The following is a 27,606-nucleotide window of genomic DNA, read 5'->3' as shown; positions in this document are numbered from 1 at the left end:
CCTCAGTGCGAAAGCACAGTGCGATAACCCACTGTCCCACCCAGTCCGTCAGTGCGAAAGGACAGTGCGATAACCCACTGTCCCACCCAGTCCCTCAGTGCGAAAGGACAGTGCGATAAACCACTGTCCCACCCAGTCCCTCAGTGTGAAAGGACAGTGTGATAACCCACTGTCCCACCCAGTCCCTCAGTGTGAATGGACAGTCCGATAACCCACTGTCCCACCCAGTCCCTCAGTGTGAAAGGACAGTGTGATAACCCACTGTCCCACCCAGACCCTCAGTGTGAAAGGACAGTGTGATAACCCACTGTCCTACCCTGTCCCTCAGTGTGAAAGGACAGTGTGATAACCCACTGTCCCACCCAGACCCTCAGTGTGAAAGGACAGTGTGATAACCCACTGTCCTACCCTGTCCCTCAGTGTGAAAGGACAGTCCGATAACCCACTGTCCCACCCAGTCCCTCAGTGTGAAAGGACAGTCCGATAACCCACTGTCCCACCCAGTCCCTCAGTGCGAAAGGACAGTGCGATAACCCACTGTCCCACCCAGTCCCTCAGTGTGAAAGGACAGTCCGATAACCCACTGTCCCACCCAGTCCCTCAGTGTGAAAGGACAGTGTGATAACCCACTGTCCCACCCAGTCCCTCAGTGTGAAAGGACAGTCCGATAACCCACTGTCCCACCCAGTCCCTCAGTGTGAAAGGACAGTGTGATAACCCACTGTCCCACCCAGACCCTCAGTGTGAAAGGACAGTGTGATAACCCACTGTCCTACCCTGTCCCTCAGTGTGAAAGGACAGTCCGATAACCCACTGTCCCACCCAGTCCCTCAGTGTGAAAGGACAGTCCGATAACCCACTGTCCCACCCAGTCCCTCAGTGCGAAAGGACAGTGCGATAACCCACTGTCCCACCCAGTCCCTCAGTGTGAAAGGACAGTCCGATAACCCACTGTCCTATCCAGTCCCTCAGTGTGAAAGGACAGTGCGATAACCCACTGTCCCACCCAGTCCCTCAGTGAGAAAGGACAGTGTGATAACCCACTGTCCCACCCAGTCCCTCAGTGTGAAAGGACAGTGTGATAACCCACTGTACCACCCAGTCCCTCAGTGTGAAAGGACAGTGCGATAACCCACTGTCCCACCCAGTCCCTCAGTGTGAAAGGACAGTGCGATAACCCACTGTCCCACCCAGTCCCTCAGTGTGAAAGGACAGTCCGATAACCCACTGTCCCACCCAGTCCCTCACTGTGAAAGGAAAGTGTGATAACCCACTGTCCCACCCAGTCCCTCAGTGTGAAAGGACAGTGTGATAACCCACTGTCCCACCCAGCCCCCGAGTGTGAAAGGACAGTATGATAACCCACTGTCCCACCCAGTCCCTCAGTGTGAAAGGACAGTGTGATAACCCACTGTCCCACCCAGTCCCTCTCTGTGACAGGACAGTGTGATAACCCACTGTCCCACCCAGTCCCTCAGTGAGAAAGGACAGTGTGATAACCCACTGTCCCACCCAGTCCCTCAGTGTGAAAGGACAGTCCGATAACCCACTGTCCCACCCAGCCCCTCAGTGTGAAAGGACAGTGTGATAACCCACTGTCCCACCCAGTCCCTCAGTGTGAAAGGACAGTGCGATAACCCATTGTCCCACCCAGTCCCTCAGTGTGAAAGGACAGTGTGATAACCCACTGTCCCATCCAGTCCCTCAGTGCGAAAGGACAGTGTGATAACCCACTGTCCCACCCAGTCCCTCAGTGTGAAAGGACGGTCCGATAACCCACTGTCCCACCCAGCCCCTCAGTGTGAAAGGACAGTGCGATAACCCACTGTCCCACCCAGTCCCTCAGTGTGAAAGGACAGTGTGATAACCCACTGTCCCACCCAGTCCCTCAGTGTGAAAGGTCAGTGTGATAACCCACTGTCCCACCCAGTCCCTCAGTGTGAAAGGACAGTCCGATAACCCACTGTCCCACCCAGTCCCTCAGTGTGAAAGGACAGTGTGATAACCCACTGTCCCATCCAGTCCCTCAGTGCGAAAGGACAGTGTGATATCCCACTGTCCCACCCAGTCCCTCAGTGTGAAAGGACGGTCCGATAACCCACTGTCCCACCCAGCCCCTCAGTGTGAAAGGACAGTGCGATAACCCACTGTCCCACCCAGTCCCTCAGTGTGAAAGGACAGTGTGATAACCCACTGTCCCACCCAGTCCCTCAGTGTGAAAGGACAGTGTGATAACCCACTGTCCCACCCAGTCCCTCAGTGTGAAAGGACAGTGTGATAACCCACTGTCCCACCGAGTCCCTCAGTGTGAAAGCACAGTCCGATAACCCACTGTCCCACCCAGTCCCTCAGTGTGAAAGGACAGTGCGATAACCCACTGTCCCACCCAGTCCCTCAGTGCGAAAGGACAGTGCGATAACCCACTGTCCCACCCAGTCCCTGACTGTGAAAGGACAGTGCGATAACCCACTGTCCCACCCAGTCCCTCAGTGTGAAAGGACAGTGTGATAACCCACTGTCCCACCCAGTCCCTCAGTGTGAAAGGACAGTGTGACAACCCACTGTCCCACCGAATCCCTCAGTGTGAAAGGACAGTCCGATAACCCACTGTCCCACCCAGTCCGTCAGTGCGAAAGGACAGTGCGATAACCCACTGTCCCACCCAGTCCCTCAGTGCGAAAGGACAGTGCGATAAACCACTGTCCCACCCAGTCCCTCAGTGCGAAAGGACAGTGCGATAACCCACTGTCCCACCCAGTCCCTCATTGTGAAAGGACAGTGCGATAACCCACTGTCCCACCCAGTCCCTCAGTGTGAAAGGACAGTGTGATAACCCACTGTCCCACCCAGTCCCTCAGTGTGAATGGACAGTCCGATAACCCACTGTCCCACCCAGTCCCTCAGTGTGAAAGGACAGTGTGATAACCCACTGTCCTACCCTGTCCCTCAGTGTGAAAGGACAGTCCGATAACCCACTGTCCCACCCAGTCCCTCAGTGTGAAAGGACAGTCCGATAACCCACTGTCCCACCCAGTCCCTCAGTGCGAAAGGACAGTGCGATAACCCACTGTCCCACCCAGTCCCTCAGTGTGAAAGGACAGTCCGATAACCCACTGTCCCATCCAGTCCCTCAGTGAGAAAGGACAGTGTGATAACCCACTGTCCCACCCAGTCCCTCAGTGAGAAAGGACAGTGTGATAACCCACTGTCCCACCCCGTCCCTCAGTGTGAAAGGACAGTGTGATAACCCACTGTACCACCCAGTCCCTCAGTGTGAAAGGTCAGTGCGATAACCCACTGTCCCACCCAGTCCCTCAGTGTGAAAGGACAGTGCGATAACCCACTGTCCCACCCAGTCCCTCAGTGTGAAAGGACAGTGCGATAACCCACTGTCCCACCCAGTCCCTCAGTGTGAAAGGACAGTGTGATAACCGACTGTCCCACCCAGTCCCTCAGTGAGAAAGGACAGTGTGATAACCCACAGTACCACCCAGTCCCTCAGTGTGAAAGGACAGTCCGATAACTCACTGTCCCACCCAGTCCCTCAGTGTGAAAGGACAGTCCGATAACCCACTGTCCAACCCAGTCCCTCAGTGTGAAAGGACAGTCCGATAACCCACTGTCCCACCCAGTCCCTCAGTGTGAAAGGACAGTGTGATAACCCACTGTCCCACCCAGTCCCTCAGTGTGAAAGGACAGTGCGATAACCCACTGTCCCACCCAGTCCCTCAGTGTGAAAGGACAGTCCGATAACCCACTGTCCCACCCAGTCCCTCAGTGCGAAAGGACAGTGCGATAACCCACTGTCCCACCCAGTCCCTCAGTGTGAAAGGACAGTCCGATAACCCACTGTCCCACCCAGTCCCTCAGTGTGAAAGGACAGTGTGATAACCCACTGTCCCACCCAGTCCCTCAGTGTGAAAGGACAGTGCGATAACCCATTGTCCCACCCAGTCCCTCAGTGTGAAAGGACAGTGTGATAACCCACTGTCCCACCCAGTCCCTCAGTGTGAAAGGACGGTCCGATAACCCACTGTCCCACCCAGTCCCTCAGTGTGAAAGGACAGTGCGATAACCCACTGTCCCACCCAGTCCCTCAGTGTGAAAGGACAGTCCGATAACCCACTGTCCCACCCAGTCCCTCAGTGTGAAAGGACAGTGTGATAACCCACTGTCCCACCCAGTCCCTCAGTGTGAAAGGACAGTGCGATAAGCCACTGTCCCACCAAGTCCCTCAGTGTGAAAGGACAGTGCGATAACCCACTGTCCCACCCAGTCCCTCAGTGTGAAAGGACAGTGTGATAACCCACTGTCCCACCCAGTCCCTCAGTGTGAAAGGACAGTGTGATAACCCACTGTACCACCCAGTCCCTCAGTGTGAAAGGTCAGTGCGATAACCCACTGTCCCACCCAGTCCCTCAGTGTGAAACGACAGTGCGATAACCCACTGTCCCACCCAGTCCAAGGACAGTGCGATAACCCACTGTCCCACCCAGTCCCTCAGTGTGAAAGGACAGTGTGATAACCCACTGTCCCACCCAGTCCCTCAGTGAGAAAGGACAGTGTGATAACCCACTGTCCCACCCAGTCCCTCAGTGTGAAAGGACAGTGCGATAACCCACTGTCCCACCCAGTCCCTCAGTGTGAAAGGACAGTCCGATAACCCACTGTCCCACCCAGTCCCTCAGTGCGAAAGGACAGTGCGATAACCCACTGTCCCACCCAGTCCCTCAGTGTGAAAGGACAGTGTGATAACCCACTGTCCCACCTCGTCCCTCAGTGTGAAAGGACAGTGTGATAACCCACTGTACCACCCAGTCCCTCAGTGTGAAAGGACAGTCCGATAACTCACTGTCCCACCCAGTCCCTCAGTGTGAAAGGACAGTCCGATAACCCACTGTCCAACCCAGTCCCTCAGTGTGAAAGGACAGTCCGATAACCCACTGTCCCACCCAGTCCCTCAGTGTGAAAGGACAGTGTGATAACCCACTGTCCCACCCAGTCCCTCAGTGTGAAAGGACAGTGCGATAACCCACTGTCCCACCCAGTCCCTCAGTGTGAAAGGACAGTCCGATAACCCACTGTCCCACCCAGTCCCTCAGTGCGAAAGGACAGTGCGATAACCCACTGTCCCACCCAGTCCCTCAGTGTGAAAGGACAGTCCGATAACCCACTGTCCCACCCAGTCCCTCAGTGTGAAAGGACAGTGCGATAACCCACTGTCCCACCCAGTCCCTCACTGTGAAAGGACAGTGTGATAACCCACTGTCCCACCCGGACCCTCACTTTGAAAGGACAGTCCGATAACCCACTGTCCCACCCAGTCCCTCACTGTGAAAGGACAGTGTGATAACCCACTGTCCCACCCAGACCCTCAGTGTGAAAGGACAGTGTGATAACCCACTGTCCCACCCAGTCCCTCAGTGTGAAAGGATAGTCCGAGAACCCACTGTCCCACCCAGTCCCTCAGTGTGAAAGGACAGTGTGATAACCCACTGTCCCACCCAGTCCCTCAGTGAGAAAGGACAGTGTGATAACCCACTGTCCCACCCAGTCCCTCAGTGTGAAAGGACAGTGTGATAAGCCACTGTCCCACCCAGTCCCTCAGTGTGAAAGGACAGTGTGATAAGCCACTGTCCCACCCAGTCCCTCAGTGTGAAAGGACAGTGTGATAACCCACTGTCCCACCCAGCCCCTCAGTGTGAAAGGACAGTGCGATAACCCACTGTCCCACCCAGTCCCTCAGTGTGAAAGGACAGTGCGATAACCCACTGTCCCACCCAGTCCCTCAGTGTGAAAGGACAGTGCGATAACCCACTGTCCCACCCAGTCCCTCAGTGTGAAAGGTCAGTGTGATAACCCACTGTCCCACCCAGTCCCTCAGTGTGAAAGGACAGTCCGATAACCCACTGTCCCACCCAGTCCCTCAGTGTGAAAGGACAGTCCGATAACCCACTGTCCCACCCAGTCCCTCAGTGTGAAAGGACAGTCCGATAACCCACTGTCCCACCCAGTCCCTCAGTGTGAAAGGACAGTCCGATAACCCACTGTCCCACCCAGTCCCTCAGTGTGAAAGGACAGTGTGATAACCCACTGTCCCACCCAGTCCCTCAGTGCGAAAGGACAGTGTGATAACCCACTGTCCCACCCAGTCCCTCAGTGTGAAAGGACAGTGTGATAACCCACTGTCCCGCCCAGTCCCTCAGTTTGAAAGGACAGTGTGATAACCCACTGTCCCACCCAGTCCCTCAGTGTGAAAGGACAGTGTGATAACCCACTGTCCCACCCAGTCCCTCAGTGTGAAAGGACAGTGTGATAACCCACTGTCCCACCCAGTCCCTCAGTGTGAAAGGACAGTGTGATAACCCACTGTCCCACCCAGTCCCTCAGTGTGAAAGGACAGTGCGATAACCCACTGTCCCACCCAGTCCCTCAGTGTGAAAGGACAGTGCGGTAACCCACTGTCCCACCCAGTACCTCAGTGTGAAAGGACAGTCCGATAACCCACTGTCCCACCCAGTCCCTCAGTGTGAAAGGACAGTGTGATAACCCACTGTCCCACCCAGCCCCTCACTGTGAAAGGACAGTGCGATAACCCGCTGTACCACCCAGTCCTTCAGTGTGAAAGGACAGTGCGGTAACCCACTGTCCCACCCAGTACCTCAGTGTGAAAGGACAGTCCGATAACCCACTGTCCCACCCAGTCCCTCAGTGTGAAAGGACAGTGTGATAACCCACTGTCCCACCCAGTCCCTCAGTGTGAAAGGACAGTCCGATAACCCACTGTCCCACCCAGTCCCTCAGTGTGAAAGGACAGTGCGATAACCCACTGTCCCACCCAGTCCCTCAGTGCGAAAGGACAGTCCGATAACCCACTGTCCCACCCAGTCCCTCACTGTGAAAGGACAGTGCGATAACCCACTGTCCCACCCAGTCCCTCAGTGTGAAAGGACAGTGTGATAACCCACTGTCCCACCCAGTCCCTCAGTGTGAAAGGACAGTGTGATAACCCACTGTCCCACCGAGTCCCTCAGTGTGAAAGGACAGTCCGATAACCCACTGTCCCACCCAGTCCCTCAGTGTGAAAGGACAGTCCGATAACCAACTGTCCCACCCAGTCCCTCAGTGCGAAAGGACAGTGCGATAACCCACTGTCCCACCCAGTCCCTCACCGTGAAAGGACAGTGCGATAACCCACTGTACCACCCAGTAACTCAGTGTGAAAGGACAGTCCGATAACCCACTGTCCCACCCAGTCCCTCAGTGTGAAAGGACAGTGTGATAACCCACTGTCCCACCCAGTCCCTCAGTGTGAAAGGACAGTCCGATAACCCACTGTCCCACCCAGTCCCTCAGTGTGAAAGGACAGTGCGATAACCCACTGTCCCACCCAGTCCCTCAGTGCGAAAGGACAGTCCGATAACCCACTGTCCCACCCAGTCCCTGACTGTGAAAGGACAGTGCGATAACCCACTGTCCCACCCAGTCCCTCAGTGTGAAAGGACAGTGTGATAACCCACTGTCCCACCCAGTCCCTCAGTGTGAAAGGACAGTGTGACAACCCACTGTCCCACCGAATCCCTCAGTGTGAAAGGACAGTCCGATAACCCACTGTCCCACCCAGTCCCTCAGTGCGAAAGCACAGTGCGATAACCCACTGTCCCACCCAGTCCGTCAGTGCGAAAGGACAGTGCGATAACCCACTGTCCCACCCAGTCCCTCAGTGCGAAAGGACAGTGCGATAAACCACTGTCCCACCCAGTCCCTCAGTGCGAAAGGACAGTGCGATAACCCACTGTCCCACCCAGTCCCTCATTGTGAAAGGACAGTGCGATAACCCACTGTCCCACCCAGTCCCTCAGTGTGAAAGGACAGTGTGATAACCCACTGTCCCACCCAGTCCCTCAGTGTGAATGGACAGTCCGATAACCCACTGTCCCACCCAGTCCCTCAGTGTGAAAGGACAGTGTGATAACCCACTGTCCCACCCAGACCCTCAGTGTGAAAGGACAGTGTGATAACCCACTGTCCTACCCTGTCCCTCAGTGTGAAAGGACAGTCCGATAACCCACTGTCCCACCCAGTCCCTCAGTGTGAAAGGACAGTCCGATAACCCACTGTCCCACCCAGTCCCTCAGTGCGAAAGGACAGTGCGATAACCCACTGTCCCACCCAGTCCCTCAGTGTGAAAGGACAGTCCGATAACCCACTGTCCCATCCAGTCCCTCAGTGTGAAAGTACAGTGCGATAACCCACTGTCCCACCCAGTCCCTCAGTGAGAAAGGACAGTGTGATAACCCACTGTCCCACCCAGTCCCTCAGTGTGAAAGGACAGTGTGATAACCCACTGTACCACCCAGTCCCTCAGTGTGAAAGGACAGTGCGATAACCCACTGTCCCACCCAGTCCCTCAGTGTGAAAGGACAGTGCGATAACCCACTGTCCCACCCAGTCCCTCAGTGTGAAAGGACAGTCCGATAACCCACTGTCCCACCCAGTCCCTCACTGTGAAAGGAAAGTGTGATAACCCACTGTCCCACCCAGTCCCTCAGTGTGAAAGGACAGTGTGATAACCCACTGTCCCACCCAGCCCCCCAGTGTGAAAGGACAGTATGATAACCCACTGTCCCACCCAGTCCCTCAGTGTGAAAGGACAGTGTGATAACCCACTGTCCCACCCAGTCCCTCTCTGTGAAAGGACAGTGTGATAACCCACTGTCCCACCCAGTCCCTCAGTGAGAAAGGACAGTGTGATAACCCACTGTCCCACCCAGTCCCTCAGTGTGAAAGGACAGTCCGATAACCCACTGTCCCACCCAGTCCCTCAGTGTGAAAGGACAGTGTGATAACCCACTGTCCCACCCAGTCCCTCAGTGTGAAAGGACAGTGCGATAACCCATTGTCCCACCCAGTCCCTCAGTGTGAAAGGACATTGTGATAACCCACTGTCCCATCCAGTCCCTCAGTGCGAAAGGACAGTGTGATAACCCACTGTCCCACCCAGTCCCTCAGTGTGAAAGGACGGTCCGATAACCCACTGTCCCACCCAGTCCCTCAGTGTGAAAGGACAGTGCGATAACCCACTGTCCCACCCAGTCCCTCAGTGTGAAAGGACAGTCCGATAACCCACTGTCCCACCCAGTCCCTCAGTGTGAAAGGACAGTGTGATAACCCACTGTCCCACCCAGTCCCTCAGTGTGAAAGGACAGTGCGATAATCCATTGTCCCACCCAGTCCCTCAGTGTGAAAGGACAGTGTGATAACCCACTGTCCCATCCAGTCCCTCAGTGTGAAAGGACAGTGTGATAACCCACTGTCCCACCCAGTCCCTCAGTGTGAAAGGACGGTCCGATAACCCACTGTCCCACCCAGTCCCTCAGTGTGAAAGGACAGTGCGATAACCCACTGTCCCACCCAGTCCCTCAGTGTGAAAGGACAGTCCGATAACCCACTGTCCCACCCAGTCCCTCATTGTGAAAGGACAGTGTGATAACCCACTGTCCCACCCAGTCCCTCAGTGTGAAAGGACAGTGCGATAACCCACTGTCCCACCCAGTCCCTCAGTGTGAAAGGACAGTGTGATAACCCACTGTCCCACCCAGTCCCTCAGTGAGAAAGGACAGTGTGATAACCCACTGTCCCACCCCGTCCCTCAGTGTGAATGGACAGTGTGATAACCCACTGTACCACCCAGTCCCTCAGTGTGAAAGGTCAGTGCGATAACCCACTGTCCCACCCAGTCCCTCAGTGTGAAAGGACAGTGCGATAACCCACTGTCCCACCCAGTCCCTCAGTGTGAAAGGACAGTGCGATAACCCACTGTCCCACCCAGTCCCTCAGTGTGAAAGGACAGTGTGATAACCGACTGTCCCACCCAGTCCCTCAGTGAGAAAGGACAGTGTGATAACCCACAGTACCACCCAGTCCCTCAGTGTGAAAGGACAGTCCGATAACTCACTGTCCCACCCAGTCCCTCAGTGTGAAAGGACAGTCCGATAACCCACTGTCCAACCCAGTCCCTCAGTGTGAAAGGACAGTCCGATAACCCACTGTCCCACCCAGTCCCTCAGTGTGAAAGGACAGTGTGATAACCCACTGTCCCACCCAGTCCCTCAGTGTGAAAGGACAGTGCGATAACCCACTGTCCCACCCAGTCCCTCAGTGTGAAAGGACAGTCCGATAACCCACTGTCCCACCCAGTCCCTCAGTGCGAAAGGACAGTGCGATAACCCACTGTCCCACCCAGTCCCTCAGTGTGAAAGGACAGTCCGATAACCCACTGTCCCACCCAGTCCCTCAGTGTGAAAGGACAGTGTGATAACCCACTGTCCCACCCAGTCCCTCAGTGTGAAAGGACAGTGCGATAACCCATTGTCCCACCCAGTCCCTCAGTGTGAAAGGACAGTGTGATAACCCACTGTCCCATCCAGTCCCTCAGTGCGAAAGGACAGTGTGATAACCCACTGTCCCACCCAGTCCCTCAGTGTGAAAGGACGGTCCGATAACCCACTGTCCCACCCAGTCCCTCAGTGTGAAAGGACAGTGCGATAACCCACTGTCCCACCCAGTCCCTCAGTGTGAAAGGACAGTCCGATAACCCACTGTCCCACCCAGTCCCTCAGTGTGAAAGGACAGTGTGATAACCCACTGTCCCACCCAGTCCCGCAGTGTGAAAGGACAGTGCGATAAGCCACTGTCCCACCCAGTCCCTCAGTGTGAAAGGACAGTGCGATAACCCACTGTCCCACCCAGTCCCTCAGTGTGAAAGGACAGTGTGATAACCCACTGTCCCACCCAGTCCCTCAGTGTGAAAGGACAGTGTGATAACCCACTGTACCACCCAGTCCCTCAGTGTGAAAGGTCAGTGCGATAACCCACTGTCCCACCCAGTCCCTCAGTGTGAAAGGACAGTGCGATAACCCACTGTCCCACCCAGTCCCTCAGTGTGAAAGGACAGTGCGATAACCCACTGTCCCACCCAGTCCCTCAGTGTGAAAGGACAGTGTGATAACCCACTGTCCCACCCAGTCCCTCAGTGAGAAAGGACAGTGTGATAACCCACTGTCCCACCCAGTCCCTCAGTGTGAAAGGACAGTGCGATAACCCACTGTCCCACCCAGTCCCTCAGTGTGAAAGGACAGTCCGATAACCCACTGTCCCACCCAGTCCCTCAGTGCGAAAGGACAGTGCGATAACCCACTGTCCCACCCAGTCCCTCAGTGTGAAAGGACAGTGTGATAACCCACTGTCCCACCTCGTCCCTCAGTGTGAAAGGACAGTGTGATAACCCACTGTACCACCCAGTCCCTCAGTGTGAAAGGACAGTCCGATAACTCACTGTCCCACCCAGTCCCTCAGTGTGAAAGGACAGTCCGATAACCCACTGTCCAACCCAGTCCCTCAGTGTGAAAGGACAGTCCGATAACCCACTGTCCCACCCAGTCCCTCAGTGTGAAAGGACAGTGTGATAACCCACTGTCCCACCCAGTCCCTCAGTGTGAAAGGACAGTGCGATAACCCACTGTCCCACCCAGTCCCTCAGTGTGAAAGGACAGTCCGATAACCCACTGTCCCACCCAGTCCCTCAGTGCGAAAGGACAGTGCGATAACCCACTGTCCCACCCAGTCCCTCAGTGTGAAAGGACAGTCCGATAACCCACTGTCCCACCCAGTCCCTCAGTGTGAAAGGACAGTGCGATAACCCACTGTCCCACCCAGTCCCTCACTGTGAAAGGACAGTGTGATAACCCACTGTCCCACCCAGTCCCTCAGTGTGAAAGGACAGTGTGATAACCCACTGTCCCACCCAGTCCCTCAGTGTGAAAGGACAGTGCGATAACCCACTGTCCCACCCAGTCCCTAAGTGTGAAAGGACAGTGCGATAACCCAGTGTCCCACCCAGTCCCTCAGTGCGAAAGGACAGTGTGATAACCCACTGTCCCACCCAGTCCTCAGTGTGAAAGGACAGTCCGATAACCCACTGTCCCACCCGGTCCCTCAGTGTGAAAGGACAGTGTGATAACCCATTGTCCCACCCAGTCCCTCAGTGTGAAAGGACAATCCGATAACCCACTGTCCCACCCAGTCCCTCAGTGTGAAAGGACAGTGTGATAACCCACTGTCCCACCCAGTCCCTCAGTGTGAAAGGACAGTGTGATAACCCACTGTCCCACCCAGTCCCTCAGTGTCAAAGGACAGTGCGATAACCCACTGTCCCACCCAGTCCCTCAGTGTGAAAGGACAGTCCGATAACCCACTGTCCCACCCAGTCCCTCAGTGTGAAAGGACAGTGTGAAAACCCACTGTCCCACCCAGTCCCTCACTGTGAAAGGACAGGGTGATAACCCACTGTCCCACCCAGTCCCTCAGTGTGAAAGGACAGTGTGAAAACCCACTGTCCCACCCAGTCCCTCAGTGTGAAAGGTCAGTGCGATAACCCACTGTCCCACCCAGTCCCTCAGTGTGAAAGGACAGTGCGATAACCCACTGTCCCACCCAGTCCCTCAGTGTGAAAGGACAGTGCGATAACCCACTGTCCCACCCAGTCCCTCAGTGTGAAAGGACAGTGTGATAACCGACTGTCCCACCCAGTCCCTCAGTGAGAAAGGACAGTGTGATAACCCACTGTCCCACCCAGTCCCTCAGTGTGAAAGGACAGTGCGATAACCCACTGTCCCACCCAGTCCCTCAGTGTGAAAGGACAGTCCAATAACCCACTGTCCCACCCAGTCCCTCAGTGCGAAAGGACAGTGCGATAACCCACTGTCCCACCCAGTCCCTCAGTGTGAAAGGACAGTGTGATAACCCACTGTCCCACCTCGTCCCTCAGTGTGAAAGGACAGTGTGATAACCCACAGTACCACCCAGTCCCTCAGTGTGAAAGGACAGTCCGATAACTCACTGTCCCACCCAGTCCCTCAGTGTGAAAGGACAGTCCGATAACCCACTGTCCAACCCAGTCCCTCAGTGTGAAAGGACAGTCCGATAACCCACTGTCCCACCCAGTCCCTCAGTGTGAAAGGACAGTGTGATAACCCACTGTCCCACCCAGTCCCTCAGTGTGAAAGGACAGTGCGATAACCCACTGTCCCACCCAGTCCCTCAGTGTGAAAGGACAGTCCGATAACCCACTGTCCCACCCAGTCCCTCAGTGCGAAAGGACAGTGCGATAACCCACTGTCCCACCCAGTCCCTCAGTGTGAAAGGACAGTCCGATAACCCACTGTCCCACCCAGTCCCTCAGTGTGAAAGGACAGTGTGATAACCCACTGTCCCACCCAGTCCCTCAGTGTGAAAGGACAGTGCGATAACCCATTGTCCCACCCAGTCCCTCAGTGTGAAAGGACAGTGTGATAACCCACTGTCCCATCCAGTCCCTCAGTGCGAAAGGACAGTGTGATAACCCACTGTCCCACCCAGTCCCTCAGTGTGAAAGGACGGTCCGATAACCCACTGTCCCACCCAGTCCCTCAGTGTGAAAGGACAGTGCGATAACCCACTGTCCCACCCAGTCCCTCAGTGTGAAAGGACAGTGCGATAACCCACTGTCCCACCCAGTCCCTCAGTGTGAAAGGACAGTGCGATAACCCACTGTCCCACCCAGTCCCTCAGTGTGAAAGGACAGTGTGATAACCCACTGTCCCACCCAGTCCCTCAGTGAGAAAGGACAGTGTGATAACCCACTGTCCCACCCAGTCCCTCAGTGTGAAAGGACAGTGCGATAACCCACTGTCCCACCCAGTCCCTCAGTGTGAAAGGACAGTCCGATAACCCACTGTCCCACCCAGTCCCTCAGTGCGAAAGGACAGTGCGATAACCCACTGTCCCACCCAGTCCCTCAGTGTGAAAGGACAGTGTGATAACCCACTGTCCCACCTCGTCCCTCAGTGTGAAAGGACAGTGTGATAACCCACTGTACCACCCAGTCCCTCAGTGTGAAAGGACAGTCCGATAACTCACTGTCCCACCCAGTCCCTCAGTGTGAAAGGACAGTCCGATAACCCACTGTCCAACCCAGTCCCTCAGTGTGAAAGGACAGTCCGATAACCCACTGTCCCACCCAGTCCCTCAGTGTGAAAGGACAGTGTGATAACCCACTGTCCCACCCAGTCCCTCAGTGTGAAAGGACAGTGCGATAACCCACTGTCCCACCCAGTCCCTCAGTGTGAAAGGACAGTCCGATAACCCACTGTCCCACCCAGTCCCTCAGTGCGAAAGGACAGTGCGATAACCCACTGTCCCACCCAGTCCCTCAGTGTGAAAGGACAGTCCGATAACCCACTGTCCCACCCAGTCCCTCAGTGTGAAAGGACAGTGCGATAACCCACTGTCCCACCCAGTCCCTCACTGTGAAAGGACAGTGTGATAACCCACTGTCCCACCCAGTCCCTCAGTGTGAAAGGACAGTGTGATAACCCACTGTACCACCCAGTCCCTCAGTGTGAAAGGACAGTGCGATAACCCACTGTCCCACCCAGTCCCTAAGTGTGAAAGGACAGTGCGATAACCCAGTGTCCCACCCAGTCCCTCAGTGCGAAAGGACAGTCCGATAACCCACTGTCCCACCCAGTCCTCAGTGTGAAAGGACAGTCCGATAACCCACTGTCCCACCCGGTCCCTCAGTGTGAAAGGACAGTGTGATAACCCACTGTCCCACCCAGTCCCTCAGTGTGAAAGGACAATCCGATAACCCACTGTCCCACCCAGTCCCTCAGTGTGAAAGGACAGTGTGATAACCCACTGTCCCACCCAGTCCCTCAGTGTGAAAGGACAGTGTGATAACCCACTGTCCCACCCAGTCCCTCAGTGTGAAAGGACAGTGCGATAACCCACTGTCCCACCCAGTCCCTCAGTGTGAAAGGACAGTGTGATAACCCACTGTCCCACCCAGTCCCTCAGTGTGAAAGGACAGTGTGATAACCCACTGTCCCACCCAGTCCCTCAGTGTGAAAGGACAGTCCGATAACCCACTGTCCCACCCAGTCCCTCAGTGTGAAAGGACAGTGCGATAACCCACTGTCCCACCCAGTCCCTCACTGTGAAAGGACAGTGTGATAACCCACTGTCCCACCCAGTCCCTCAGTGTGAAAGGACAGTGTGATAACCCACTGTCCCACCCAGTCCCTAAGTGTGAAAGGACAGTGCGATAACCCAGTGTCCCACCCAGTCCCTCAGTGCGAAAGGACAGTCCGATAACCCACTGTCCAACCCAGTCCCTCAGTGTGAAAGGACAGTGTGATAACCCACTGTCCCACCCAGTCCCTCAGTGTGAAAGGACAGTCCGATAACCCACTGTCCCACCCAGTCCCTCAGTGTGAAAGGACAGTGTGATAACCCACTGTCCCACCCAGTCCCTCAGTGTGAAAGGACAGTGTGATAACCCACTGTCCCACCCAGTCCCTCAGTGTGAAAGGACAGTCCGATAACCCACTGTCCCACCCAGTCCCTCAGTGTGAAAGGACAGTGCGATAACCCTCTGTCCCACCCAGTCCCTCAGTGTGAAAGGACAGTGTGATAATCCACTGTCCCACCCAGTCCCTCAGTGTGAAAGGACAGTGCGATAACCCACTGTCCCACCCAGTCCCTCAGTGTAAATGGACAGTGTGATAATCCACTGTCCCACCCAGTCCCTCAGTGTGAAAGGACAGTGTGATAACCCACTGTCCCACCCAGTCCCTCAGTGCGAAAGGACAGTGTGATAACCCACTGTCCCACCCAGTCCCTCACTGCGAAAGGACAGTGCGATAACCCACTGTCCCACCCAGTCCCTCAGTGTGAAAGGACAGTGTGATAACCCACTGTCCCACCCAGTCCTCAGTGTGAAAGGACAGTCCGATAACCCACTGTCCCACCCGGTCCCTCAGTGTGAAAGGACAGTGTGATAACCCATTGTCCCACCCAGTCCCTCAGTGTGAAAGGACAATCCGATAACCCACTGTCCCACCCAGTCCCTCAGTGTGAAAGGACAGTGTGATAACCCACTGTCCCACCCAGTCCCTCAGTGTGAAAGGACAGTGTGATAACCCACTGTCCCACCCAGTCCCTCAGTGTCAAAGGACAGTGCGATAACCCACTGTCCCACCCAGTCCCTCAGTGTGAAAGGACAGTGTGATAACCCACTGTCCCACCCAGTCCCTCAGTGTGAAAGGACAGTGTGATAACCCACTGTCCCACCCAGTCCCTCAGTGTGAAAGGACAGTGCGATAACCCACTGTCCCACCCAGTCCCTCAGTGTGAAAGGACAGTGCGATAACCCACTGTCCCACCCAGTCCCTCACTGTGAAAGGACAGTGTGATAACCCACTGTCCCACCCAGTCCCTCAGTGTGAAAGGACAGTGTGATAACCCACTGTCCCACCCAGTCCCTAAGTGTGAAAGGACAGTGCGATAACCCAGTGTCCCACCCAGTCCCTCAGTGCGAAAGGACAGTCCGATAACCCACTGTCCAACCCAGTCCCTCAGTGTGAAAGGACAGTGTGATAACCCACTGTCCCACCCAGTCCCTCAGTGTGAAAGGACAGTCCGATAACCCACTGTCCCACCCAGTCCCTCAGTGTGAAAGGACAGTGTGATAACCCACTGTCCCACCCAGTCCCTCAGTGTGAAAGGACAGTGTGATAACCCACTGTCCCACCCAGTCCCTCAGTGTGAAAGGACAGTCCGATAACCCACTGTCCCACCCAGTCCCTCAGTGTGAAAGGACAGTGCGATAACCCACTGTCCCACCCAGTCCCTCAGTGTGAAAGGACAGTGTGATAATCCACTGTCCCACCCAGTCCCTCAGTGTGAATGGACAGTGTGATAATCCACTGTCCCACCCAGTCCCTCAGTGTGAAAGGACAGTCCGATAACCCACTGTCCCACCCAGTCCCTCAGTGCGAAAGGACAGTGTGATAACCCACTGTCCCACCCAGTCCCTCACGGCGAAAGGACAGTGTGATAACCCACTGTCCCACCCAGTCCCTCAGTGTGAAAGGACAGTGTGATAACCCACTGTCCCACCCAGTCCCTCAGTGCGAAAGGACAGTGTGATAACCCACTGTCCCACCCAGTCCCTCAGTGTGAAAGGACAGTGTGATAACCCACTGTCCCACCCAGTCCCTCAGTGTGAAAGGACAGTCCGATAACCCACTGTCCCACCCAGTCCCTCAGTGTGAAAGGACAGTGTGAAAACCCACTGTCCCACCCAGTCCCTCACTGTGAAAGGACAGGGTGATAACCCACTGTCCCACCCAGTCCCTCAGTGTGAAAGGACAGTGTGAAAACCCACTGTCCCACCCAGTCCCTCAGTGTGAAAGGTCAGTGCGATAACCCACTGTCCCACCCAGTCCCTCAGTGTGAAAGGACAGTGCGATAACCCACTGTCCCACCCAGTCCCTCAGTGTGAAAGGACAGTGCGATAACCCACTGTCCCACCCAGTCCCTCAGTGTGAAAGGACAGTGTGATAACCGACTGTCCCACCCAGTCCCTCAGTGAGAAAGGACAGTGTGATAACCCACTGTCCCACCCAGTCCCTCAGTGTGAAAGGACAGTGCGATAACCCACTGTCCCACCCAGTCCCTCAGTGTGAAAGGACAGTCCGATAACCCACTGTCCCACCCAGTCCCTCAGTGCGAAAGGACAGTGCGATAACCCACTGTCCCACCCAGTCCCTCAGTGTGAAAGGACAGTGTGATAACCCACTGTCCCACCTCGTCCCTCAGTGTGAAAGGACAGTGTGATAACCCACAGTACCACCCAGTCCCTCAGTGTGAAAGGACAGTCCGATAACTCACTGTCCCACCCAGTCCCTCAGTGTGAAAGGACAGTCCGATAACCCACTGTCCAACCCAGTCCCTCAGTGTGAAAGGACAGTCCGATAACCCACTGTCCCACCCAGTCCCTCAGTGTGAAAGGACAGTGTGATAACCCACTGTCCCACCCAGTCCCTCAGTGTGAAAGGACAGTGCGATAACCCACTGTCCCACCCAGTCCCTCAGTGTGAAAGGACAGTCCGATAACCCACTGTCCCACCCAGTCCCTCAGTGCGAAAGGACAGTGCGATAACCCACTGTCCCACCCAGTCCCTCAGTGTGAAAGGACAGTCCGATAACCCACTGTCCCACCCAGTCCCTCAGTGTGAAAGGACAGTGTGATAACCCACTGTCCCACCCAGTCCCTCAGTGTGAAAGGACAGTGCGATAACCCATTGTCCCACCCAGTCCCTCAGTGTGAAAGGACAGTGTGATAACCCACTGTCCCATCCAGTCCCTCAGTGCGAAAGGACAGTGTGATAACCCACTGTCCCACCCAGTCCCTCAGTGTGAAAGGACGGTCCGATAACCCACTGTCCCACCCAGTCCCTCAGTGTGAAAGGACAGTGCGATAACCCACTGTCCCACCCAGTCCCTCAGTGTGAAAGGACAGTGCGATAACCCACTGTCCCACCCAGTCCCTCAGTGTGAAAGGACAGTGCGATAACCCACTGTCCCACCCAGTCCCTCAGTGTGAAAGGACAGTGTGATAACCCACTGTCCCACCCAGTCCCTCAGTGAGAAAGGACAGTGTGATAACCCACTGTCCCACCCAGTCCCTCAGTGTGAAAGGACAGTGCGATAACCCACTGTCCCACCCAGTCCCTCAGTGTGAAAGGACAGTCCGATAACCCACTGTCCCACCCAGTCCCTCAGTGCGAAAGGACAGTGCGATAACCCACTGTCCCACCCAGTCCCTCAGTGTGAAAGGACAGTGTGATAACCCACTGTCCCACCTCGTCCCTCAGTGTGAAAGGACAGTGTGATAACCCACTGTACCACCCAGTCCCTCAGTGTGAAAGGACAGTCCGATAACTCACTGTCCCACCCAGTCCCTCAGTGTGAAAGGACAGTCCGATAACCCACTGTCCAACCCAGTCCCTCAGTGTGAAAGGACAGTCCGATAACCCACTGTCCCACCCAGTCCCTCAGTGTGAAAGGACAGTGTGATAACCCACTGTCCCACCCAGTCCCTCAGTGTGAAAGGACAGTGCGATAACCCACTGTCCCACCCAGTCCCTCAGTGTGAAAGGACAGTCCGATAACCCACTGTCCCACCCAGTCCCTCAGTGCGAAAGGACAGTGCGATAACCCACTGTCCCACCCAGTCCCTCAGTGTGAAAGGACAGTCCGATAACCCACTGTCCCACCCAGTCCCTCAGTGTGAAAGGACAGTGCGATAACCCACTGTCCCACCCAGTCCCTCACTGTGAAAGGACAGTGTGATAACCCACTGTCCCACCCAGTCCCTCAGTGTGAAAGGACAGTGTGATAACCCACTGTACCACCCAGTCCCTCAGTGTGAAAGGACAGTGCGATAACCCACTGTCCCACCCAGTCCCTAAGTGTGAAAGGACAGTGCGATAACCCAGTGTCCCACCCAGTCCCTCAGTGCGAAAGGACAGTCCGATAACCCACTGTCCCACCCAGTCCTCAGTGTGAAAGGACAGTCCGATAACCCACTGTCCCACCCGGTCCCTCAGTGTGAAAGGACAGTGTGATAACCCACTGTCCCACCCAGTCCCTCAGTGTGAAAGGACAATCCGATAACCCACTGTCCCACCCAGTCCCTCAGTGTGAAAGGACAGTGTGATAACCCACTGTCCCACCCAGTCCCTCAGTGTGAAAGGACAGTGTGATAACCCACTGTCCCACCCAGTCCCTCAGTGTGAAAGGACAGTGCGATAACCCACTGTCCCACCCAGTCCCTCAGTGTGAAAGGACAGTGTGATAACCCACTGTCCCACCCAGTCCCTCAGTGTGAAAGGACAGTGTGATAACCCACTGTCCCACCCAGTCCCTCAGTGTGAAAGGACAGTCCGATAACCCACTGTCCCACCCAGTCCCTCAGTGTGAAAGGACAGTGCGATAACCCACTGTCCCACCCAGTCCCTCACTGTGAAAGGACAGTGTGATAACCCACTGTCCCACCCAGTCCCTCAGTGTGAAAGGACAGTGTGATAACCCACTGTCCCACCCAGTCCCTAAGTGTGAAAGGACAGTGCGATAACCCAGTGTCCCACCCAGTCCCTCAGTGCGAAAGGACAGTCCGATAACCCACTGTCCAACCCAGTCCCTCAGTGTGAAAGGACAGTGTGATAACCCACTGTCCCACCCAGTCCCTCAGTGTGAAAGGACAGTCCGATAACCCACTGTCCCACCCAGTCCCTCAGTGTGAAAGGACAGTGTGATAACCCACTGTCCCACCCAGTCCCTCAGTGTGAAAGGACAGTGTGATAACCCACTGTCCCACCCAGTCCCTCAGTGTGAAAGGACAGTCCGATAACCCACTGTCCCACCCAGTCCCTCAGTGTGAAAGGACAGTGCGATAACCCACTGTCCCACCCAGTCCCTCAGTGTGAAAGGACAGTGTGATAATCCACTGTCCCACCCAGTCCCTCAGTGTGAAAGGACAGTGCGATAACCCACTGTCCCACCCAGTCCCTCAGTGTAAATGGACAGTGTGATAATCCACTGTCCCACCCAGTCCCTCAGTGTGAAAGGACAGTGTGATAACCCACTGTCCCACCCAGTCCCTCAGTGCGAAAGGACAGTGTGATAACCCACTGTCCCACCCAGTCCCTCACTGCGAAAGGACAGTGTGATAACCCACTGTCCCACCCAGTCCCTCAGTGTGAAAGGACAGTGTGATAACCCACTGTCCCACCCAGTCCCTCAGTGCGAAAGGACAGTGTGATAACCCACTGTCCCACCCAGTCCCTCAGTGTGAAAGGACAGTGTGATAACCCACTGTCCCACCCAGTCCCTCAGTGTGAAAGGACAGTCCGATAACCCACTGTCCCACCCAGTCCCTCAGTGTGAAAGGACAGTACGATAACCCACTGTCCCACCCAGTCCCTCAGTGAGAAAGGACAGTCCGATAACCCACTGTCCCACCCAGTCCCTCAGTGTGAAAGGACAGTATGATAACCCACTGTCCCACCCAGTCCCTCAGTGTGAAAGGACAGTACGATAACCCACTGTCCCACCCAGTCCCTCAGTGTGAAAGGACAGTACGATAACCCACTGTCCCACCCAGTCCCTCAGTGCGAAAGGACAGTGTGATAACCCACTGTCCCACCCAGTCCCTCAGTGTGAAAGGACAGTGCGATAACCCACTGTCCCACCCAGTGCCTCAGTGTGAAAGGACAGTGTGATAACCCACTGTCCCACCCAGTCCCTCAGTGTGAAAGGACAGTCCGATAACCCACTGTCCCACCCAGTCCCTCAGTGTGAAAGGACAGTGCGATAACCCACTGTCCCACCCAGTCCCTCAGTGTGAAAGGACAGTGTGAAAACCCACTGTCCCACCCAGTCCCTCAGTGTGAAAGGACAGTCCGATAACCCACTGTCCCACCCAGTCCCTCACTGTGAAAGGACAGTGTGATAACCCACTGTCCCACCCAGTCCCTCAGTGTGAAAGGACAGTCCGATAACCCACTGTCCCACCCAGTCCCTCAGTGTGAAAGGACAGTGTGATAACCCACTGTCCCACCCAGTCCCTCAGTGTATAAGGACAGTCTGATAACCCACTGTCCCACCCAGTCCCTCAGTGTGAAAGGACAGTGTGATAACCCACTGTCCCACCCAGTCCCTCAGTGTGAAACGACAGTGTGATAATCCACTGTCCCACCCAGTCCCTCAGTGTGAAAGGACAGTGTGATAACCCACTGTCCCACCCAGTCCCTCAGTGTGAAAGGACAGTGTGATAACCCACTGTCCCACCCAGTCCCTCAGTGTGAAAGGACAGTGTGATAACCCATGGACGGACCCGCTGATCTGCTATCTCACAGTCCGCCTGCTTCCCTCCCCCCAGATGACAGGGTAGTGTGCTGAAACCATTGCTCCTGCCTGACCAGCCTTCCCCTGGTGCCTGTCCATACAGCTCACTTTGTTGCAGAAATACTGCAGCCCAGCCTGGATTGTGTCTGACCTAATAAGCTTCAACTCCCACTCTCCTGCCTTTTCCCCATCACCCCTCCATTCCCCTTCCTGATTAAAGATCCCTCTGTCCCAGCCTTGAATCTCCTCACTGACCCAGCCCCTTCAGCCCTCGGTGGGAAAGAATTCCCAAGACTCATTCCCTCCACGCTGCCGAGCACACTTCTTACCTGGGTACCCATTCATATCGAGGTCCATCGCTCCCCGCGCGGAAAATCCAAAACTGGCTGGCACACTGGTGGCACTGGCCCACATGCCCACCAGGATTTGGGATGGGGTACTGTTGAGGCCATCAGGCCGCCCGTTGTATATGTAGACCAGGCCCTGGCTCTTGTCGCCAGCATAAGGGGCACCTACTGCCACATCTGTGGGCACAAGAAGAGTGGTCAGCTCATTGCCAGCATTCACCAGCTTCCAGGTGCTTTCTTGCACTCATTCGCCTCTCCCTCAAAGGCATTGCCCGTCTCTCACTCTCTCTCTCACACATACACACCAATACATTTTCACACAGGCACACACTCACACACACTCACTTTCACAATCACACACACACTCTCTCACACACTCACTTTCACAATCACACACACACTCTCACACACATTCATACACACTCACTTTCACAATCACACACACACTCTCACACACGCTCACACACACTCACTTTCACAATCACACACACTCACTTTCACACACACACTCTCTCACACACTCATACACACTCACTTTCACAATCACACACACTCTCACACACATTCATACACACTCACTTTCACAATCACACACACACTCTCTCACACATGCTCACACACACACTTTCACAATCACACACACTCTCTCACACACACTCACTTTCACAATCACACACACACTCTCTCACACACACTCACTTACACAATCACACACACTCTCTCACACACGCTCACACACACTCACTTTCACAATCATACACACTCACTTTCACAATCACACACACACTCTCTCACACATGCTCACACACACTGACTTTCACAATCACACACACTCTCTCACACACACTCACTTTCACAATCACACACACACTCTCACACACACTCACTTTCACAATTACACACACTCTCTCACACACGCTCACACACACTCACTTTCACAATCACACACATTCACTTTCACAATCACACACACTCTCTCTCACACACACACTCACTTTCACAATCACACACACACTCTCTCACACACTCACTTTCACAATCACACACACACTCTCACACACATTCATACACACTCACTTTCACAATCACACACACACTCTCACACACGCTCACACACTCACTTTCACAATCACACACACGCACTTTCACACACACACTCTCTCACACACTCATACACACTCACTTTCACAATCACACACACTCTCACACACATTCATACACACTCACTTTCACAATCACACACACACTCTCTCACACATGCTCACACACACTCACTTTCACAATCACACACTCTCTCACACACACTCACACACACTCACTTTCACAATCACACACACACTCTCTCACACACACTCACTTTCACAATCACACACACTCTCTCACACACGCTCACACACACTCACTTTCACAATCACACACACTCACTTTCACAATCACACACACTCTCTCTCACACACACACTCACATTCACAATCACACACACTCTCTCACACACACTCACTTTCACAATCACACTCTCTCACACACATTCATACACACTCACTTTCACAATCACACACACTCTCTCACACACGCTCACACACACTCACTTTCACAATCACACACACACTCACACACTCACTTTCACAATCACACACTCTCACACACACTCATACACACTCACTTTCACAATCTCACACACACTCATACACACTCACTTTCACAATCACACACACTCTCACACACACACACTCACTCATACACATATGCACTCTGTCACACTCACATACACACACTCTCACACTCACAGTCTCACACATACACACACATTCTCACACTCACATACACACACACTCTCACACTCACATACACACACTCACTCATATACACATATGCACTCTCTTACACTCATATACACACTCACACACACTCTCACACTCACATACACATACACACATACACACTCACTTTCACAATCTCACACACACACACACACTCATACACACTCACTTTCACAATCACACACACTCATACACACTCACTTTCACAATCTCACACACTCTCTTTCACACACAGTCATACACACTCGCTTTCACAATCACACACGCTCTCACACACACACATACACACTCACTTTCACAATCACACATACACTCTCTTTCACACACACTTATACACACTCACTTTCACAATCACCCACTCTCTCACACACACTCACTTTCACAATCTCACACACACTCATACACACTCACTTTCACAATCACACACACACTCTCACACACTCTCACTTTCACAATCACACACACTTATACACACTCACTTTCACAATCACACACTCTCACACACACTCATACACACTGACTTTCACAATCACACACACACTCATACACACTCACTTTCACAATCTCACACACACTCATACACACTCACTTTCACAATCACACACACTCTCACACACACACACTCACTCATACACATATGCACTCTGTCACACTCACATACACACACTCTCACACTCACAGTCTCACACATACACACACATTCTCACACTCACATACACACACACTCTCACACTCACATACACACACTCACTCATATACACATATGCACTCTCTTACACTCATATACACACTCACACACACTCTCACACTCACATACACACACACATACACACTCACTTTCACAATCTCACACACACACACACTCATACACACTCACTTTCACAATCACACACACTCATACACACTCACTTTCACAATCTCACACACTCTCTTTCACACACAGTCATACACACTCGCTTTCACAATCACACACGCTCTCACACACACACATACACACTCACTTTCACAATCACACATACACTCTCTTTCACACACACTTATACACACTCACTTTCACAATCACCCACTCTCTCACACACACTCACTTTCACAATCTCACACACACTCATACACACTCACTTTCACAATCACACACACACTCTCACACACTCTCACTTTCACAATCACACACACTTATACACACTCACTTTCACAATCACACACTCTCACACACACTCATACACACTGACTTTCACAATCACACACAGTCACACACACACTCTCACACTCACATACACAATCACACACACACTCTCATACTCACATACACACACTCACTCATATACACACATGCAATCTCATACACACAGTCACATACACTCTCTAACACACACTCACACGCACTCACACACTCACACTCACATACATACACACACACACTCTCTCACACACATACACATACAGACACTCTCACAAGCACTCACATCCACACACTCTCTCTCTCACACTCACACAACTTGGGCGAGCTGTATGTACATATAAACGTGACTTGTTGTACCTTTTAAGGGGCAGTCGGTTTTTTTTCCTTTTGGACTTTAAGCTGGTCAGTGAGAGGGTGCACACTGCAATGTAGCTGACATTTCAGGGGAAGGCTGTAATGTCAAGGTCTCACCAGAATGTGTGGGGGGTGTGTGTGAGTTATGTGGGAATATACTCCTTTGGAGATCAGTGAGGCAAATACTTTCTGATACAGAGTGGGACTTGGAAACAGCCACAAGGCAGCGTGTGGATTGGTCCAGCTCCAGGCCCGAGGGGAACACGCTCAGAGACATTTGTGTGAGCCTGTCAGCAAAAAAGACCAGCTCTCCCATCTCTCTCACTCTCTTTTTGGTCTCCTTATCTGAGGAAGGATGTTCTGGTGATGGAGGGAGTACAGTGAAGGTTTCCCAGACTGATTCCTGGGATAGATGGGCTGACGTATAAAGACAGACTGGAGCAGTTAGGATTATATTCACTGGACTTTAGAACGAGGGGAGATCTAATAGAAACCTATAAAATGCGAACAGGACTGAATAGGGTCAACACAAGAAGGATGTTCCCAATGGTGGGGGAGTTCAGAACCAGGGGGTCACAGTGTTGAGATACAGGGGGAGGCCATTTTAGACTGAGCTGAGGAGAAATGTCTTCAGCCAGAGAGTGGGGATCCTCTTGAATTTTCCAAGAAGGAGTTGGATATAGTTCATAGGCCTAAAGGGTCAAAGGGTATGGGGGGAGGAAGTGGGAACAGAGTCGGATCATCAGCCGTGACCACACTGAATGGGGAAGCAGGCCCGAAGGGGCTGAATGGCCGACTCCGGGTCCAAGGTTCTGTGTGAAAATGACAAAAACAAAACAAACCGAAAGAAAGAAATCCCTCGAATCCAAGATTGATGTTTACTCCATTGTACTGTCACTGTTTCTTGTTATTTTGAACAATGCTCCTCCTTACGGTGTGGGCCTGGATTTCCGGAATTTGCCTGCCTATATTTTAATACCCTCGGTATATTCTGTCAGACTGTCTTGGTCTTTTTTTTCCCCAGTCTGTTCGATTCATTCAAGACCAAGTTTGCCCACAGTAAATGGGCAAATTGCCTGTCAATGGCGCAAGCCGGGCATGAATGACTAGCAGTCGGCCGGGCAAGGTGCCCACAGCGGTTCAAGGCTGGGGTGTTGTACATTGAGTGCAGCGTGAGGAGTAGTGCTCGTGCGGTGCCAGTTTGATCCGGCTCTGCTCTGGGAGGACAGCGCAGCGTACCATTGAATCCGTCCTGATCCAGGTCTCTCAACCCCGCCACCGACGTCCCATAGCGACCGTAGATGTCTGTACCCGTCAGGTTCTGATGGACCTTGTATTCCAAGAGGCCGGTCTGCAAATAAACGTAGACGCGTCCAACCTCCTGCAGCCTGCCCCCGGGCACTCGCTCCATGTACATCGGAGCCCCGACCAGAACATCATCGAGCCTGTGGAAGCAGCATTAGCGTTAACTCCTGTAGACGGCCGAGGGGGAAGGTACGGGGGGGGCGGGGGAGGGAAGGGGGAACCGTTAATGACTGACAGCAGAAACACCGAGGGGAGTGGAGGGAGGGGAGTGCTTATGGAACAGCGTGACCACTCGGTTCATGCTTTCCTCAGACAGCACCAGCAAGGCCAAGATTGGTTGCCACGACCGTCCCCAAAGCGGCGCAGGTGGCTCAGCGGCGAGCACTGCTGCCTCACGGCGCCAGGGACCTGGGTTCGATTCCAGCCTCGGGAGACTGTCTGTGTGGAGTTTGCACATTCTCCCCGTGTCTGTGTGGGTTTCCTCCCACAGTCCAAAGATGTGTAGGTTAGGGTGGATTGGCCATGCTAAATTGTCCCATAGTGCCCAGGGATGTGCGGGTTAGGGCGGATTGGCCATGCTAAATTGTCCCATAGTGCCCAGGGATGTGCAGGTTAGGGTGGATTGGCCATGCTAAATTGTCCCATAGTGTCCAGGGATGTGTATGTTAGGGTGGATTGGCCATGCTAAATTGTCCCATAGTACCCAGGGATGTACAGGTTAGGGTGGATTGGCCATGCTGAATTGTCCCATAGTACCCAGGGATGTGCAGGTTAGAGTGGATTGGCCATGCTGAATTGTCCCATA

At 53.9% G+C, this 27,606-nt stretch overlaps 1 protein-coding gene across 1 annotated transcript in view; it reads right to left on the bottom strand.

The window, feature by feature from the left end:
- Positions 1 to 27,606, bottom strand: part of LOC140471350 (integrin alpha-5-like) — a 276,546-nt gene that overhangs the window by 88,943 nt on the left and 159,997 nt on the right. The window contains 2 exon segments of the mRNA XM_072567381.1: positions 22,125 to 22,319; positions 26,736 to 26,941. Of these exon segments, the coding sequence (XP_072423482.1) occupies positions 22,125 to 22,319; positions 26,736 to 26,941 (401 nt within the window).

The sequence above is a fragment of the Chiloscyllium punctatum genome, chromosome X, assembly GCF_047496795.1.
Source record: "Chiloscyllium punctatum isolate Juve2018m chromosome X, sChiPun1.3, whole genome shotgun sequence".
NCBI classification, from domain to species: Eukaryota; Metazoa; Chordata; class Chondrichthyes; order Orectolobiformes; family Hemiscylliidae; genus Chiloscyllium; species Chiloscyllium punctatum.
This window is presented reverse-complemented; position numbering and strand designations above follow the sequence as displayed.